General features: G+C 46.7%; 1 protein-coding gene across 3 annotated transcripts in view; it reads left to right on the top strand.

Annotated features, from left to right (window-relative positions):
- Positions 1–18,832, top strand: part of MAP4K5 (mitogen-activated protein kinase kinase kinase kinase 5) — a 58,372-nt gene that overhangs the window by 26,919 nt on the left and 12,621 nt on the right. For 2 of the 3 annotated variants that reach the window (XM_048949138.1, XM_048949139.1), the window contains 16 exons: positions 2,606–2,696; positions 3,886–3,950; positions 4,777–4,832; positions 5,990–6,037; positions 6,128–6,170; positions 7,639–7,711; positions 8,594–8,725; positions 9,179–9,241; positions 10,339–10,420; positions 10,997–11,113; positions 11,477–11,555; positions 12,980–13,038; positions 13,966–14,030; positions 16,755–16,799; positions 17,692–17,734; positions 18,196–18,406. In XM_048949138.1, the coding sequence (XP_048805095.1) occupies positions 2,606–2,696; positions 3,886–3,950; positions 4,777–4,832; positions 5,990–6,037; positions 6,128–6,170; positions 7,639–7,711; positions 8,594–8,725; positions 9,179–9,241; positions 10,339–10,420; positions 10,997–11,113; positions 11,477–11,555; positions 12,980–13,038; positions 13,966–14,030; positions 16,755–16,799; positions 17,692–17,734; positions 18,196–18,406 (1,272 nt within the window). The remainder of the gene's footprint in view (positions 1–2,605; positions 2,697–3,885; positions 3,951–4,776; positions 4,833–5,989; positions 6,038–6,127; positions 6,171–7,638; positions 7,712–8,593; positions 8,726–9,178; positions 9,242–10,338; positions 10,421–10,996; positions 11,114–11,476; positions 11,556–12,979; positions 13,039–13,965; positions 14,031–16,754; positions 16,800–17,691; positions 17,735–18,195; positions 18,407–18,832) is intronic. The other variant, XM_048949140.1, reaches the window with a different exon arrangement.

Raw genomic sequence — 18,832 nt, 5'->3', positions numbered from 1 at the left:
TTGAAGCTCTATACATCTTCCCTGCTATCTTTGAGTCTGATCTTTCAGGATCTTTCTGACATATTTTGGCCAGACTCTTCTCATGCTTATGTCTCCTTCTTTCCATCTGCTCGCTACTTTTCTGTCAGCTCTGGCTCACATAAAGCCTGGACCTCTCCTTCCAAATCCCTCTTAATTCCTTCTTTTGTAGGTTGCCCCATTTCTTGCATAGGTCGTCCATTTACTAATTGCAAATGAAAAGGTCATCTTCATCATTAGATGGTAGTCAGTAGCCCACAGTAGATGATGCAGTCAATATGACAATGAAGGGCAATTCAGGATGCTGCCTACTGATTTTTTTTGGTGTTCAGAACACTTTTTGACCCCGATTTTCATGTGACAGCATTTAGCTCTTCTGAAACGCTGATTCTTGCTTATCCAAGACCCTTTGATTTGAGGATTCTCAACTCATTCTCTGAACTTTTGGACAAATTGCAGTGTTAGAGGAAGCACTGTGGTGTGGGGTGGGAGTTCTTTGCATTCACACTTTGCTTAGATTGAACTTCCTAGGTAGACTTTTTAGTTTCAAAGTGAGATATCTGTGAATACCTACTGATTTCCCTTTGGGTGTTTGTCACAGAAATAAGAGGGATTCATCCACCTGGTTCAAACTCAGCATTTCTTTGTTCATAGCAAGCATTGATGTGCAGGATGCTCCACTCCAAGCCAAGCTATAGCTGAAAGGTGACCCATAGAGCAAGCAGCACAGTGTGAAGTCTGTACTGATATCAGCTGCCTAGTTTGTGTTGCCTTTCCTTTTTCTCATTACGCAAAGAAAAGTACTGTTTGTGCTTCAAATGTCAAGAATCTTTTTTTAAACTCCTCTCCTATTGTTTTCTTTCCCTACTGAAGTCTTTCTCCACGTAGTTAATAAATATTCAAGGAGCCCTTGAGGATTTGCTGGGCATGCATGTAGTTCTGTGTGTCATAGTTATTTCACTACATGATTGAGCAGCTTCATGTGTACGAGAGCTGAGATTTCCACTGTGATGAGCAGAGCTGTGGGGCAGCGTGTCAGTCCTGCAGGCTGTGCAAATCCAGCCAGAGTGCTCAGGTAGGTGATACAGCTGTCCTGGTCACCAAACAGAGCCACAGGAGTGGGCCACGAGGGTCCTGTGCTTCTCCTTGTGAGTCAGTGGTGGCTGAGTGGGCGTGCAGGCCATATGTGCTGCAAAGCATTTGGAGACGGGATGTTTGTAATGATGAGCCTATGGTGAGCTGGCAGAAGTGATCGTCCCACCACTCTCTTGTCATCTTTGAAAGGCTGTGGAGAACAGGAGAGGTACCTGAGGGCTGCTGGTAAGTCAGTGCCACTCCAGTCTTCAGAAAGGGCAAAAGGAGGACCCAGAAAATATAGGCCACAGGAAGGTGGTGGCACAACTTGTTCCGGATGCCCTCTCCAAGGAATTGGAAGAGAAGGTTATCAGGAGTGGTCAGCGTGCATTCACCAAGGGGAAGTCGTGCTTGACCAACATGGTAGCTTTCTGTGCTGGCATGACTGGCTGGGTAGATGGAGAGAGCAGTGGATGTTGTCAGTCTTGACTTCAGCAAGGCTTTTGACACTGTCTCCCATAACATCTTTGTAGGTAGGTTTAGAAGCGTTGGATGGACGGGTGGGCAGTGATATGAGTTGAGAACTGGCTGTCTGGCAGAGCTCAGAGGGCTGTGATCAGTGACACAGCCTGGTGAGAGGCTATAACAGCAGGGCTGTAACAGCAGGGCTTGGTGCTGCTGGGTCTGGTCTCATTTGACATCTTCACCAGTGACCTGGAGGAAGGGATAGAGCACACCATTAGTGAGTCTGCTGGTGATGCGAAGCTAGGAGGGGTGGCTGACACACCAGAAGGCTGTGCTGCTGTTCTGTGAGGCCTGGACAGGCTGTGTTGGGTGGAGAGGAACCTGAAGAGGTTCAACAGGGGCAGCTTTAGAGTCCTACAGCTGTGGAAGAATAACTGCATGGATCAGAGCAGGTTGGGCTGAGCTGCTGGGCGCTCTGCAGGACCTGGGGTCCAATTGACCAGCAGGGTGACCACGAGCCAGCAGCATGCCCTGGTGGCCAAGGAGGATGGTGGTGTCCTGGGTGCTTCCAGACCTGATTTTCTGGGATCTCTCCCAGTTTCAGAAGGTGACTCTGGCCTTCCCTTGCTGTAGTCTTCATGCCTGTGGCCAGGAGCCTTGTGCTGCAGGCAGCAAGCTGTGCAGGTGAAGCACGGTTGCTCTGACAGCTGCCATCATGCTCCCATCCTACAGGACCTTCTCCTTACCTGCCAGAGCACTCTGTGCTTGTGGAGCTGCCTTGGTCCATGGAGCACAGGTTCCCAGGACAGCCTTTCTTCATCAGCCTTTGAGAAATATTCACACCAAAGCAGATCACAGATCAAAGAATGGAAAATGAAGGGCTGATGTTGAAAACTTACTGAAGAAGCTGATGTGTCAGAAAGCCCTTGTGAAGGCTTAGCAGTTATCCAAGCTCACGGCTGGTGTTTGTGAGTTACACGCATGCTTTCAGATCACCTTCAAAGTTCATTTTTGTGTGCTCTAATGGTGACTGTTTCCTGTTTTTCAGGGGATGACTTTTCGTTGATCCAGCAGGAAATATATATGGTAAAAGAATGCAAACATTGCAACATAGTCGCCTATTTTGGGAGCTATCTCAGGTAAATAGCACTGCATTACCTGCATTTCTGCTGGGCTTTTCCTACAACAGTCTCCCTGTGGTTTATTACTTGTATCCTCTCTGTGTTCTTCTCTAGCTTGAATTCCATTCAGTTCTCTTCTGGGTTTAGAAAAAAACACACACAAAAGTGACTAATACTTTGTTTTCTCTGCTGGCCAAAAGGCTGGAATATTTTTATCACTAGGAACAGAAAGAAACTTCTCCCTTAGAGACTCTTGCAACATATCCAATCCTACTCACTTTGCTGGGCAGATTTTATGAGTCTATCACTCATAATATAAAACAAGCTCACTGTTTATCGTGAGCAATTGCTTTGGGGTATGGTATTTAATGGCAGCGTTGTGTGCTGGGAAAGTATAGGCTGTAAGGGAGCCCTCACTCTGGGCTGCTGGTGAGCATTTCTGCTGGTTGTGGTGCTGCAGATGCGACGTACTGAGAGCAAGGCATTGCCAGCTGGCTGCGTCCGCAGGCGCACGCGTTAAATGTGATACAGCAAGTTGGGGGGAGATTTTCCACTTCTGTGGAACAGTGCCATTTATCAATTGGCTCCGTGGGAATATATATCACCACTTTGCCCGTTTGGTCTTTTCCTAAGAGGCTTCACCTATGGATTTCTTGGAGGGCTGCATTCGTTTTCATCTGTACAGCCCAAGTGGACTTCAGTGGAACAAAATAGCTGGATTTTGAAATCCCCAGCAGCTCTTCTGGAGGCCGTGTAGGATTTTTTAGGTGTGATTAGGTACTGTCAATCTCAGATTGAAACTGTGAATTGGGCGGGCTTGTCTAATGTGCTCCTGCTGATAGAAGGTAAACTTCAGCTGTTTGTTCTACATCTTCTTCCTTGCAGTTAGGAGGTCATCGTTAAAGCAGCACCTGATAAGTTGGAAGTTAAAAGCTTGTCACTGATCTTTCATTTTGATGGATTGACAGGCTGAGGGAGCTGGGCTGAGCAAGAGAGAAGAAGGATGTGGGGTGAACTCAGTGCAGCCTGCAGTACCTAAAGGGAGCCTGCAGACAGGAGGGGAGTCAGCTCTTAGAAAGGGGAGATGGCAGCAGGACGAGGGGAAATGGTTTGGAGTTGAGGGAGGGCAGCATGAGGGGGGGAAGTTGTGTGCTGTGAGAGTGATCAGCTGGGTTCTGATGTCTGTGTTTTGCCTTTCCCTGGATAGCCGTGAAAAGCTGTGGATATGCATGGAGTACTGCGGCGGGGGATCCCTCCAAGATATCTACCATGGTACTTTGGGAACTCATTTTAACCTCTGTACCCTTGGAATGATTTATGCAAAGAGGAAAATTTGAAAGCTGGGGGATGGTTGATGCTGGCTGGCATTGCATGTGTGTTTTCTTGAAGAAATGAACACTTCTCTAGCTACAGGCAGCAGATTTTGTACAGAGCACTTCTCAGCATGGCAGCAGTGGCTCTGTGCTAACATCCTGCCATTCTGGGCCAGCATCACAGACTCCTAGAATGGCCTGGGTTGCACAGGAGCACAGTGCTCACCCAGCTCCAACCCCCTGCTGTGTGCAGGTCGCCAACCAGCAGCCCAGGCTGCCCAGAGCCACATCCAGCCTGGCCTTGAATGCCTCCTGCCCTGCACTTTGTTTTTCAATCACACTGCTCCTTTCTCTCCTGATACTTAGGTACGGGAGCTTGGTTTGTCCCCCTGCAGGGCTCTTCAGTACCTGCAGTGGCTGTTCAGTGTGAGCTCCTCTGTGCCTTTAGTTGCCTTCTGCCAGCCCTGCACCATTCATTGTTGGTGTGCAGTGGTAGTTGATCTCCTTTTTCTGGAGGCACTGGAAAAAGAAAGGACCTTTAAGAAGTTTGCAACCAGAAATGGGCTAACTACATATGGAATCTCATTGTGGATATTGTCTTCTGTTAATGTGCTGTTGTTTTTCTTGCAAAAAGCCTTTCTGTAAAGCAAACAAACAAAACCTCTTTTCAGCTCAGTGTAAAATACAGTCCATGTTAAAAAAGGCAGTACTGCTATTTGGTTCTTCACAGTGTTATTTACATGCTAAAGCCTGTAGACTTACACACTTTTTATCTTTGTTTTCAGTCACCGGACCTCTGTCAGAGTTACAAATTGCATATGTTTGCAGAGAGACTTTGCAGGTACTGTTTTGCAGATGTATTGTAGTCATATGTGATAGAGGCTGGGTACGGCTGTAGGGGCAGAAGATGAGCGATTTCAGAAGACAGTGCTGTACCACCACTGCCATTTGTGAGCACTGGGAGGCTTCTTGAGGCCAATCAGACAGTTTTCCATATTGCATAAATAGAAATCAGCAAGAAGCACAGCAAGGTTGTGCAAATATTTGCTTAGAATCGTTGTCAGAACAGCGCTGCTTCCGTGCTGTAATTTGCAGCTGTAATTTGCACTGGTGCACTTGTGGATGTCTCTGTGGATCCCACTGCAGGACCGAAATACTAAAAGTCAGTCTGTCTCCTTGGTGGTGCTGGTGGTGGCAGTGATAATGTGGAAGACAGGTCTTTGCAGGTTGGGATCACAGTGCTGTCTGGGCAGTTTTCATGCCTTGTTCTGACACAGCCGTTGAGTGCAGAAGTTGTTCAGGACAAAGTTCTGAATGTCGTTGCAGAAAGCAGCCAATGCCCAGTAAGCAAGGGTAAGTAACTGGGTAATAACAACAATTACATTTTAAAGAAGGTGTGTTTTGAACCGCCTGCTTGATTGTGGCATTAAATTCTAATCACTTGTAGAGAAGAAAACCAGGTGGCTACAATTGTTCTGTTTTCTGATTGCCCGTAATGGTAGAAATACAAGATAAGGTGATGCAGGCAGTGTTTCTGCAGGGAACATTTCCATCCCTGCTGTCTGCATCCATGGATGATTGCAGAAGAGAATCATGAAGCCCCATCTTTCCCAGGAGCTGTGGCTGAACTGCTCACTGCTGGAGGTGGGGTGCAGGCCCGTCCAGTCACCTGCTTGGCACTTCTGTTCCTCATCTCCTGCTGCTGCAGGAACTGGTATTGCAGGGCAGACAGACAGACAAGAGCACCTGAACTGAGTCTTGTTCTGAAAATGTCCATTTACCAGCATAAAATGCTCAACACTGACTAAATGAGTCTTCACGTGCGTTGGCTGCAGCTGGGAGAGATGAGGAACAGAACCCAGTACACTTCCTACCTGCAAATCTGAGTTGATTGTGCAATAAAATACATCCAGTGATTAAAACTGATTGAATGGGACTGGCTTTGCAGTCTGTTACCAGGTGTGCTAATGAAGGGTTATGTCTCTTTTTTATTTCCAGGGTCTCGCTTACTTGCATATGAAGGGGAAAATGCACAGAGATATAAAGGTAACTGGGAACTTTGAGAACCCTTAAACTTCCTACTGCTGGAAAATATTCCTGCCAATGCATTTTAATATTCTACTTATTATGTTTTAGGGTGCAAATATTCTACTAACAGACCATGGAGATGTCAAGTTAGGTAAGTGGCCAGGATTTAATATGGAGACAGAAAGCAAATAGGAGATTTTGGATGCAGTCAATCATGAGTTGAGCAAATGGTCTTTTAGCTTTTCTTTAAGGCAGGAATTTTCCTTGGTGAGAACATTCAGATTTTGTATGGGCTTGTTTTTGTTGAGCAGCACGTGTACAGCAGTGATTGAGCTTCCTATAAACGATGAAGCCCATCACAGCAGAACTCCTGTGTTGGTGTAACCAGTTTTATTGGGTAATGTTCTCTGTGGCATAAACCTCTGGTGTGTAAGAACATCCCGCTGCTGGAGGTCAGTAGAGGACAGCAGGAGGAGTGTCTCCATGGGCACACACACCTGGATGAGATGAGAAGTTGCATTCTGTTACGAAGCTACAGTAATTGCTTTTCTCAGCCAACCAGCCCTGAAGCCTCCCAGCTTTCCCTGGAACCTGGATATTGCTGGCTCTGTTCCTAGCCAGAAGGGCAGTTCTGCACCTGGCAGCCTGTTGCAGTGCAGGGTCTGTTCCTGGCTGTGCCTCCAGCCCAGCCTATGGCGTTGGGTGTTTCCATGCAGGTGGAGGTGAGGAAACTCTCCTTGGTCAAGCACTCTGGGTTCCACAGGCAGGCACTTAAAGAGAGTAGCATTGCTGGCTTCCTCTAATGCCACTTTGCATGTAGAGGGGCACGGGCAGGCCAAATCTTTTGTCAGAACTCCTATCTGCCTGTCTGCTGCATCTTCATAGGAGCCTGTGTGCTGTGAGGGCTCTTCAGGAAGGAAGGAGCAGACAAGGAGACATCTTAGGAGACAGAATGAGACAGTCGTGATCTTGGGTTGAAATAGGAGTGGTTGTGGGGCTTTGCTGCCCCTCAGAAAGTAAAAACCTTGAAACTGATAGGAGCTTCCACTGTTTCCATTAAACTTGGCTTGCACGCTGTACCTTGCATGTGCCTGCCAACCTATTAGATCTGTCCACAGCTGTCCTCCAGCTATCATAGTACAGATGCAATCAAAATAAAGCTGGACATGAATGTCTTTTGGCTCTGTAAGACCATCTGATTGTCTGCAGCTCTCAGTAAGGGGTAATTGTCCCCTAGACTGACTCCAGAAGCAAGAAGAGATGGCCCCCCATGGCTCCTCTGGAAGTAACAGAAATAGTACTGTTTCCAAAGCATGACGCTGGTTTTCCTCTCAACTATTACATTGAATACCTCTGAATTTTGTAAGATTGCTGCTTGGGGAGATGGAAAACCAGTGAGGAGGGGAGCAGGATTGTGAGTGAGCTGTAGAAACTAAGGGTTTTAATTCAAAAGTATTTCTTCACTGACATTAGTTGATCCTATTATTAATCAACTGTCGAAGCTGAATGAATTTTTAATTTGCATTAGGAAAGAGTGCTTTTTCATAACATGGCACTTCCTAGAATGGAATTAGAGTGTTAAAATCAGATTGTAAACGAATGATGATTTCATTTTCCAGCTGACTTTGGTGTAGCAGCAAAAATAACAGCCACCATTGCGAAGAGGAAATCGTTTATCGGTACCCCGTACTGGTAAGAAACCATTTCCATTGCTGTGTGCTTGCAAAGCTAAGCCTATATTTACAAATCATGCCAAGAGCTTGGGTTCTCAGGCTCTGAATGCATAATGGAATCACAGAACCATAGAATGGCCTGGGTTGCACAGGAGCACAGTGCTCATCCAGCTCCAACCCCTGCTGTGTGCAGGTCACCAACCAGCAGCCCAGGCTGCCCAGAGCCACATCCAGCCTGGCCTTGAATGCCTGCAGGGATGGGGATCCACAGCCTCCTTGGGCAACCCAATGGCCATTTAGTCTCTCACTAGCTTCTTGTTCTCCTCATGAATAAACCCGAAGGTGTCTTTCAGTTTTCTTCACATTTCCTTCTGCACAGCAGAAAAACAGTTGTGAAACAATCTTTTAATCATCTCTAGTACTTAATTTTCCCTGTGAGACAGCATTCGATACGCAGTCATATCAGCGTAAATCTTGAGCTGGATTATGGATGTCAATTAACTGCCTTTGAGTTCTGACTCTACCAGCTGCCTTTCTTTCAGGGTGAAGTGCTCAGTACTGACTCGATGCCTACATGCAGCTTAATTCAGACACTGGCACTTAATTGTTTGCTGCCCTCCTTATCCCGCAGCAGGAGGACGCAGGGCAGGAAGATTATCTGGTCATTAAAGCATTGCACCAGGAGTCATAAGGCTCTGGGTCTATTCCTAGCCCTGCTGGCCAGTTGGTGACCTCAGGTAGAACATGCAGCCTGTGTGTTTTCTCCCCTGCTGCCGGGTGAGGGGAGGCACAGCAGCCTTCTGGCGGGGCTCTCTGCACTGCAGTCACCTGTCGTGCCGTGTTTAGGCAGTGATTCCTGTTTGGCTCTTTTCTCTGACCGAGTGATGGCTTCTCTTTGAAGGATGGCCCCAGAGGTTGCGGCGGTGGAGAAGAACGGCGGCTACAACCAGCTGTGTGACATCTGGGCAGTCGGCATCACAGCCATCGAGCTGGCGGAGCTTCAGCCCCCCATGTTCGACCTGCACCCCATGAGGTGAGCATGCTCACCCTGCTCGTCCCCTTCAGCCCCAGCCCAGCCTTCTTCAGGGCTCCTTCACAAGCAGCTCCTTGCCGCGTGAGCCGTGTCTGTGCTGAAGACACCGGTCTGAGGCTACAGGCTTACATTTGGAATTGAAATTCTAAATGGAGATTTAAAATTGTTTTTTTAATTGTCGTGTCTGCAGCGCTGCGATTAAGTGTGACAAATGGGTAGAGAAACTGTAACCTTATGCTTAACAGGATTATGGGTGGCATTAAAAAGATTTTATTTGAAGATAAGAAAATCATCAGCTTTACCATGTCTGTCCTCTAAAGCAGTAGAGGCTGTAATCCAGTTTCATCATTATGGCTCTTATCACAAAGTATTAATATAAAGTGTTTAGATACCAGAATGAAAATGGATTTTTTTCCACCATATAATAACTTTTTTTTTCTCCTTTACCTTCAGGGCTTTGTTCTTAATGTCAAAAAGTAATTTTCAACCACCAAAGCTAAAGGAAAAAGCAAAATGGTAGGTTAAGCCCTGTTCTTTGCTCAGTATGTTGTAGACAATATGAACAAAAATAATACTTCATAGAATCACAGCATGGCCTGGGTTGCACAGGAGCACAGTGCTCATCCAGCTCCAACCCCCTGCTGTGTGCAGGTCGCCAACCAGCAGCCCAGGCTGCCCAGAGCCACATCCAGCCTGGCCTTGAATGCCTGCAGGGATGGGGCATCCACAGCCTCCTTGGGCAACCTGTGCCAGTGCCTCACCACCCTCTGGCTCAAAAACTTCCTCCTCATATCCAACCCAAACCTCCCCTGTCTCACTTTAAAACCATTCCCCTTGTCCCATCACCATCCACCCTCACACACAGCCGTTCCCCCTCCTGTTTATCCGCTCCCTTCAAGCACTGAAGGCCATCATGAGGTCTCCCTGGAGCTTTCTCTTCTCCAAGCTAAACAAGCCCAGTTCCCTCAACTTTTCTTCATAGGTTGTCTTTATACTTGTCACTGTTGAAGGTGGAAGGCTGTGAACAATAGCATAGGTTGGTTTTAAACTCCTTGGCTTGAGATGTGACTTCACCTGAAGGAAGACTCAGTGAGAAGCAGCTCGCTGGTTGTTCCAAGTGTCTCTGAAGAGCAAATGGGGGAACTAAGCTCCAGCAGCAGGACATGATTCAAAATCAAATATTCTTGGCTAACGTTGTCCACAGAAGAAGAACCAGTGCAAAGACTGAACCTTGTCTGGAATTTGGAACTTTATTTTCCTATCCGTAGCCAAGATCAGTTACGTGGGTTTGCTGGGCACCTGAGTCACAGTTTTTATTTCCAATGCTTAGTTCTGTAACAGCTGACCCTGGAAAAAGCTGAAATAATGCCTTGTGTGCTTAGTTTGTTTTCTCTGTGTTGTTGAAACATTTGCCATGCAAGGTCCAGTATTTGGATTTGTATTTCCCCTATTCTGTTAACTTGGTGACATAATTATTCAAAGCTGGGATGCACTGAGGTGCTTAGGCAGCGTTCTAACTTAGTGCATCTCTTCTGTTCAGTAGCTTAAATCAAAAATATCTTCCTGAAAACTTAAATATAATAATTTTCTTTCCTCATTTTTCTTTCTTTAAGGTCATCAACATTCCATAATTTTGTCAAAATAGCACTTACAAAAAATCCAAAGAAGAGACCAACAGCAGACAGACTCCTTGCTGTAAGTGACATCTGGTAGCAGCCATAAATGATCTCTTGCTTCCAAGTGAGCAACTCATCAATGGGAAATCAAACTGGAACAGTGCTCTTCCCCTGATCCTACAGTGTGTGGTGAAATCTGAATGAAAGAAACATTAGTCAGCAATAAAAAGCAGCAAGATTTTATTCAGGGACAAGGATTTATTTGACATTTGGTAGGGATAATTACAGCATGTCCTTTGTACAGGTGGCTGCATCAGCCCATAAGGCACAGCCATGTAGCTGTTGACCCTTCCTGCCACACAGAAAACGGATCTGTTTCGTATTTTTCCTGTCTTGCTGCACTTGACCCAGCTGCTTACTATATAAAAAGTGAAGTTAACATGTAATTGTTTGAGATTACTTCCCAGTTTACAACTGGCCAGCAGTGTGTCGTTTCCTTGCTTACTGAGGGATATCAAGTGTAGCCACTGTGGCTAAAGAAACAGTTGAGCCCCCAGAGAAGAGGCAGAATTCAGTGGCATTCTGAATTGAAGGTTTGTTGTTTCAAGTTGCAGATCAGCTGTGTGTTGTAACTTGCTCTTTTCTGTGGTTCTAGCATAGCTTTGTAGGTCAGCCTGGTCTTTCACGATCTTTAGCAGTTGAGCTGTTGGACAAAGTTAATAATCCCGACAACCACACACACTGCAGTGAAGTGGATGATGATGATTTTGAGGTAAGAGCATCTTTCATTTTCTGGCTTTGGGTACAAATGCAGTTTAAATATCTTGCTTTGCTCTCACCATGTATGACTGTAACTTGACAAGGGCACTGGACCATTTATAGAGCTCCTGTAAGTTGCTGTGCTGGAGGAACCAGGACATCTTAGCAGAGTTTGTCACACTTCTGCCTAGGAAGCGTGGTCCTGGCTCTTGGCTAGCACAAAGGCAGTGTGTGTTACAGCATGCAACTCTGCAGCACCTCTTCTTCCTCTTTGTAGGTTTTAGCATAGCTCTGTAGGTCAGCCTGGTTGTTGATTTGGTTGTTGATTGAGAGCTGACATAAAACCACGTAACTTTTTGTTTTTATTTCCTTGCAGCCTCATTCTGTTATTCGCCATACGATTCGTTCTACAAACAGGAATGTTAGGGCAGAAAGAACAGCATCAGAGATAAACTGTAAGTTCCTGATGTATTTCACCCAGCTGGTGGTGGTGCTTGGTTTCTACCAGTAGGAGGAGGTTGGGGTCATTGTTCAGCTGCATAGCCTGGAAAGTCTGTTGAGTTGTTGGCACATATGAGAAACAAAAGCAGAAGAAACAGTGCTCAAACATGAATCTTCAGTAATATTTTCATGGAATCACACAATGGTTGAGATGGAAGGGACCTTAAAACCCACCCAGCCCCAACCCCTTCATGGGCAGGGATACCTCCCTCCTGCTCAGGCTGCCCAAGGCTCATCCATGGCATGGATGGGATGTGGATGGGCACCCACAGCTCCTTGGGCAGCAGAACCAGCACCATTTTTCCAAAACTGAAATTAAAACTCACATTTCATCTCATTGCTGCATAGTAATGTTTAGGTAGAAATCTCTTATGGCCAATGTAGTTCTTCCAGTTCTGTGATTGCACTTTAAGCATTACAGAATAACAAAATCACTAATTACAGGTAAGCACCAAAAATAAAGAGTGACTTGATAGTTAGAAAGGTGTATTTTCTCATGACTCCATTAGCTGTTATTCTGCACTGGCACAGCCCAAGGAGGCTGTGGATGCCCCATCCCTGCAGGCATTCAAGGCCAGGCTGGATGTGGCTCTGGGCAGCCTGGGCTGCTGGTTGGTGACCTGCACACAGCAGGGGGTTGGAGCTGGATGAGCACTGTGCTCCTGTGCAACCCAGGCCGTGCTGTGATTCTGTGATATGATGCAGTAAAATGGTAGCACTTTGTCCATGGCAGGGTGTTGAACAAAGTCAGCTTTGTGGTTCTCATCCAACCCTAGGCATTCTGTGATTTTGTGTTTTTCTTCACACTGCTTCAAATTCATTAATTAAACCTTTTCTTGACCCTGACGTGTGATTTTAATAGCTGTCCTCACCAGGGTGTGTGCCAATTCCATGCATTTTCTGTTCATGAAACCTTCTATTTCCTTTTATAACAATATTGATGCTCTATTCTGTTGGATGTAAGATGAAATTTTGAGCATAGAAACTCCTTCTGGGTTTGGACAAATGCCTGTGGTAGGATAAATGCTGGCTGCTCTGAGTCACATAGGTCTCCCTTTTAGGAGGCTTACTGTTAAAAGCCTTTTACTTTTTTTTTTCCCACGTGCATTAAAAATAATGTGTGGTTACACAGTCACATATCAGTGTGCTTTCATATTACAACTTGGTATTACTTTTCATCTCTTCCTGTGTGCTTCACATTTGCCAATTTAAGCATTTGGGCACTAATAGGACCTGCAGTGACAGTCATTTTATAGCCCAGTTAAGTGTTGGGAATGTTCCTGCCCCATTCTACAACACGTGTTTCACTGCAGTAAGCACTGAAAGGGCAGCAGCACAATGCTGAGTGTACTAAAGCAGACAACATCATGTTTTGTAGTTGATAAGCTCCAGTTTGAGCCTCCTCTGCGGAAAGAAACAGAAGCTCGGGATGAAATGGTAAGGGCAAATTTGGGTTTTCCTTCATTCCTTCAAGCCGTAGCACTTTCCTTGTGTTGCAGTTCAACTCCAAGTAGTATGTATGTGTCTGAGGCACAGAGTCATGGGAAGGCTGCTCTTGGTCCCCAGACAATCACCACATTTTTAAGAAAATGAATTGCCCTCTGTGCTTTGTGCTCAGAGTCATGCTCAGATGAGAAAAACTACAAGAGCCAATTAATCTGATAATGTGAAGAGGCTGTTCTGCATTTGAGTCTTTGATCTTTCTGTCATCAGTTTGTTTGCTACTTGCTCCTAGCAGTGCAGCATGCAGAATTTTTGCCCCACGAGCTGCTGCTGTTGATCCCAGCTCTCAGCAACTTACTAAAGAGCAGCTAATGAGCCTCTTTGTGGGTCTCTGCATGGCTGTGTGTATGAGGGCTCCATTTCTAAGCAATGTGAATAGAAGCAGCTGCCACTAACTGTGATTTGGAGCCATCAGCTCTCAGTGCTCCAGAAAAACCCCGTTTCTGTGTTTTAAACAAAGTTCATCCTTTTTGAATGGGACTTCTGAGATTTATGCACGTGGTTACTGCTGAGGTCCCCTTGCTCCATGTGCAGTGACAGGAATGCTCTCAGTCTGGGGGTGGCTGAGCTGTGCTGGGTGTCTTGGAAGTGCTCTGAGTGGAAAATCCATCTCTCATTGTAAATTGTTGCTTTCATGTTATTTATTAATTGCTGCTGGCACTGTGCCATTCCAGATGCTGCTTTTCAGTCTGAGCCAAAGCAGACATTATTTTTTCACTAATTGTAACAATACTGTAAAACATGACCTCACTTTGGAGTTTTATGTTGTTCTTATGGGTCGCTTGGGAACGTCCCAGGCCTTTTCATACTGTGGCTTCTGTTTGGTAGGGGAAAAAACAATAACCATCCCTGCATCCTCAGGTTGTGGCAGCTGGTACCGATTTTGCTTCGCATTGGAATCCTTTTGTTGAAGGTGGAAGCAGCAAGTGAGTACAGAGTTTAAAAACATCTTGGGTTTTGTGTGACTTAATGAGAAAATAGAGTCTGAAAAGAAAAAACTTTGAGCTGGAAAACCAAACCATCAGCTCAAGTCCTTTTAGAAATAAAAAAAGAAAGGAAATTTTACCTGGTTTGCAGTTGTCCTGCAGTTGGTTGGTCCTTGTCTTGAGGAGTGGATTTGAATCTCTTTTAATGATGAACAGTGGTTTACTTAAAACTTGTAGGTAGAAAGCAAAGCATCCAAGTATGCCAGCCATGCTGTAATAATGCTGCCAGAGGTAATTTTTGGAAGGAAAAGCAGTAACCTTGCAAGGGCTGAGTTCAGGATCCTGTGCTGCCTTACACTTCTCTCGTGAGCTGCTTGTACAGCTGTGACATCCTGTGGCTGCAGTCAGGGCTCGGCAATAGGCAAAGCAGAAAAGAGCTGTGCACATGCAGTGCTGTGAGTGCTGGGGGTGTTGTCATCCTGCTCAGGGTTTGAGGCTGCAGGCTTGGAGGCAGAGCTGTGATTTCCCCTGGGCTGAAGCTGGCCTGAGGTGAGAGCACAGCTCTGCCCAAGTTGGGGCTGAACTGAACATGTCTGTGGCTTCCTTGGGCTGCAAACTACCACCGTGTGCCTTTAAAGGGATGTGCACAACCTCCTTGGGCATCTTGTTCCAGTAGGGGAGGCACTGGCACAGGTTGCCCAAGGAGGCTGTGGATGCCCCATCCCTGCAGGCATTCAAGGCCAGGCTGGATGTGGCTCTGGGCAGCCTGGGCTGCTGGTTGGCGACCTGCACACAGCAGGGGGGTTGAAACTAGGTAATTGTGCTCCTTTGCAACCCAGGCCATTCTAGGATTTGGAATCTGTGAGCAGTAGCATGGAAGCTCAGCAGTAGCAATGTGCACACACAGGGAAGATGGCCTTTAGGTTGCAATAATGGCCAGGCAAACAGAGCCTGTTCCCAGCTTTGTTTGGAGCAGGGCAGCACACAATACATTTCTTTGGCTTTTTTGAAAGGTCTTGCATAAGCTGCCAGCTGACACTGCAGCCCCCTGAGGGGTGACAGTGTGGTGCAGATTGCCTTTGGGTCTTTTTCAGTTCAGCTCATTTTTCTGTTCTCGCTGGCACAGTACAAGTTCCACGAGGCCTTCAAGGCCCTGCCTATGCCTGTCCATTAGTGACAGTCACTTCTCTCATTCCCTCATTCCTGTTGTTTGCATGACCTCCGTGAGCCCGAAAGCCTTTGTGGTGAGCAGTGAGCTCCATGCAGACAGCAGGAGGGAGGTGGGCTCTGAGTTCCCATCTTCCTGCCCTCCTGCAAAGCAACTTCCTGGTTTGATTCTGTGGCTAAACCAGACTCTGTGGAAGCAGAATGAGTGTATCTGTAGCAAACATTGCTAGGGCTATAAATTTGGCAATAGATACAGGTTTCCTACACAATCCCTCTCATCGAAAGAACGGTCGTAACATTGCTGGGTGCTGAATCCGCACCGCTTACTTGGAATGCACTTCCAGTTGGAAAAGATGAACAGGAAATGCAGAGCTTGTGTGTGCCCAGCAGTGCTGGATAACGCCAGGGCTGCACAGAGAGGATGTGCACTGCAGCTCTCCACGTGCTGGGGCTTCTATCAGCCGTGGTGATGGATCTGTTCCACTCCAGAATCGCTTTGCTGGAAACCAGCACAGCAAACATTGTACCTGGAGATGGAACTTACTTGATGGCTTTTGCCAGTCGCTGTAGCATTTAGAAATGACTTGTATAGGTTTTATACCTTATGGAGGTGGGTTTTGTGGATGGGTGGGCCTTTGTTCTGTTAGTTTTTTTGCTAGCTCCTATTGACAGCTACTTTTTCCTTCAGAATGAATACATTGTAGGGAAATTGTGTAGCCATGCAGATTTGCTTGCATCAGTTTTTGTGTGACATGTTTCCATTTTCCTGTTAGGGCTGTCACCATTCCTTGCTGGCTGACATGGAAGATGTGTGCCAATGGCATTCAGGTCTCTGCACTTGAGGCCGAGGCATTGCCTGCAGGGTCCTGGGTTGCTCTGGCTTTCTGCAGCCTGGCCAGCCCCTTCCAGCTCAGTCTTGCTGGCTGCAGAAGCCCAGACTTCAGTCCCACAGCAGCATCCTAAAGAATGCATTTGCACATGCAATCCATGTTATTTATGGCTTTTTTTAAGACACAACTTGCAAATTGCCATCTTGCAAAATTCAATCCATTTGTGTTTGTGTCAGAATGATATTCCCAGGGCTGCCCTGAGCCTCCAGTCACAATTTCTCTTCCTGCCCCTGGGTAGCTTTGAAACTGCAGTTTGCACAGTGATGGGAAGCAGGCTGTGTGTTGGGCATACAGCACCAGAGGAGGCCATCTGCTGCTACTTTTTCTTTGCAAAGGCCTTTCTCCATTTGTCCCCAGAGCCTTCCTTTGTTCTCCCCTTTTTGATTGCACTGCTAGTAGCCATTTGGCAGTATTTACAGTACCAAGCAGGGAAAGAATGGTGTGCTGATGGGAGTAAGTGTGGGAGAGAGCTATTACGATTCCTGGGGGCAGGTGGAAGGTGAAGGAAGGGGCTGTGCCAACTTGAGGAGGACTTAAGGCAGCGAGTGAGAGCGCTTTGTTCTGAGAAGGGCCGGGAGCTGCCTGTTCTGAACGGTGTCACCAATGGCTTTGGTTGCACGTGTGAACCTCAGAGCAGGACTCTCAATTTTACAAACGTTTCACCTAGGGGACTGCTTACAAAATTTGGCGATGGGAGCGAAGATGTTGAAGAGTGAGTGAACCTCCTTCGTGTGCAGCGGCGGTCGCTCCGCGTGGCTCTCGCTAAGCAGGCAGTGCTCTGGCAAAAGCTCTTCCTTTAAAAGGCTGCGGGCAGCTTTGCCACTCATAAAGTGAAGGCTGGTTGTGCTCCAAGGTCTAACGCACGCTTGTCTGCTGTCTGACCATCTGGAGAACGTGTGCACAGCGATGCTTTCTTCCTTGCTCTCCTCCCGTGGGGTGTATGGAAGCACCTGATACCTGCAGGCCGACTTGGCATCGATTAATCCATCCAGGCCTAACAGTGCTGTGGGCATGCAGGTATCTGTGCAGAGCTCTGGGGGTTTGTGCAGCTCCCCTGTTGGACTGAGCCAGAACCAAAGCTGCAAACTGCATGGAGTGGCTGGGAACTGCGTGCTGCTTGGCCTTGCGTTTGGATGCAGTTGGGACTGTTTTTACAGACATCCAGTGGTCTTGTTTTGCCACCTTGACAAATCCGGGGAGGACACTGCGCTGTGACATGACGTACTGGTCCAGAAATGCTGCATTTTCACTGTCAGGAAGCATTTTCTAGTAAAACAAACACAAAAGCAACATTCACATAATGGGAGGGTGGTGGCTGCACAGAACCAGTCCCTTTACCTGTATGATGTGCTTATCATGCAGTGCTCTCTGACGGCTGCATTTAGAAAGAACATAAGTCTTCAGTAAAAACAACACTTCTAACAACATTAACATGCTTTCATCCTCGCCCCCAGTCTTGGACTTCTGGTTTAACTCCATTTGTGCAAAACTGCAGTCAGTCTTTTCTGTGCATCTAGCTTCTCTTATTTACAGTCTATGTTCTCAAGCAATTCTATTCATGTTGTTGGTTTAACTGAGACAGCTACTGCATCTTTTCATTTCAGGTCAACCCTTAAGCGAGCAGGGCCACCTCCACTGCCCCCTAAGGTAAGTGACTGTGAGTTTCACAGGTTTGGGGCAGCAAAGCCCCACTCATGCAGCCTCTGCACTGCTGCCCTTGGATGCTCTCAGCAGGTTGTAAGTCCTGTTAAATACCACTTACAGGCAGGCTTCATGTGCCTTCTTGTTTTTGCTGGCTTGCAGTCTGTACAGTTTTGACCTGTGGGAACTCCTGCACTGTGCACTGCTCTTGGCAAAGTGGCTTTAGGTATTTCTGCTTTAAGGAGAGCATGCTGTGTGAAATGGCCTTTCGGTCAGCGTTCTGCCTGCAGCTGGGATTTTTCCTGCAGAGAAGGAATACCTCTTAGATTGTTCTTCTGTCAGATGCCTTTGCTCAAAGGCTGATTCCTTTTTAACATAGCAGCAGTGTATCTTGAATTAAAATTTGCCTTGTGTGTGCTTCAGGATGCCATTTCCCAGGTACTCATCACCTCTTTTGTTTGTTGCAGCCAAGAATAAACAGTTACCCTGAGGAAAACCTCCCAGATGATGAGAAATCTCAGACGATAAAACACTTCCCTGACTCACAGAACAGAGCCCCACCAGCTCATAGGAGGCAGAGTATTCCTGTCTGTGGGCCTCAGGCTGATTCTTCCCCCATTGGTATGACCAGCAGCATCAGTAGCCCAGGATTGCTCACAGCTAGATACAGCGACTTGGGTAAATGCATTGCATTTCCTAAAGGTGACTTGTTTCCTGTAAAAGGAAATCAGTTTGGGATCAGCTTTGTTTTCAGTCGACAGTTTGTTTAATACAAGCTGACCACAGAGCACATCTTTCCTTTTATTGTGTGTGCTGGTTCTTATTAGAGCTGTGACCCGTGGCAAAAATGTTCTTCCCCAAACAGGGATGCTCAGCCAGTCAGTGCCTGCACGAATAGAAGTAACACATGTGCAGGAAGGACTGTCTGTAAGGACCTTGGCCCAAGGAATGTTTGGGTAACGAGGAGCCTTAATTACGGTGTATCTTTGTATGCAGAAGAGTGGCCAGCTGTCCTTGAAAGGATTTGGCTACCTGAGATGTCCATGTGAGGCTTTGTAGTTCACTGTGCTCTACTCCTAGACACAGGGGAAGAGCAACAACAGA

This window comes from Lagopus muta, chromosome 6 (genome assembly GCF_023343835.1).
Source record: "Lagopus muta isolate bLagMut1 chromosome 6, bLagMut1 primary, whole genome shotgun sequence".
Classification (NCBI taxonomy): Eukaryota; Metazoa; Chordata; class Aves; order Galliformes; family Phasianidae; genus Lagopus; species Lagopus muta.
The sequence above is the reverse complement of the archived record's forward strand: the minus strand, read 5'-3'. Positions and strand labels throughout refer to the sequence as shown.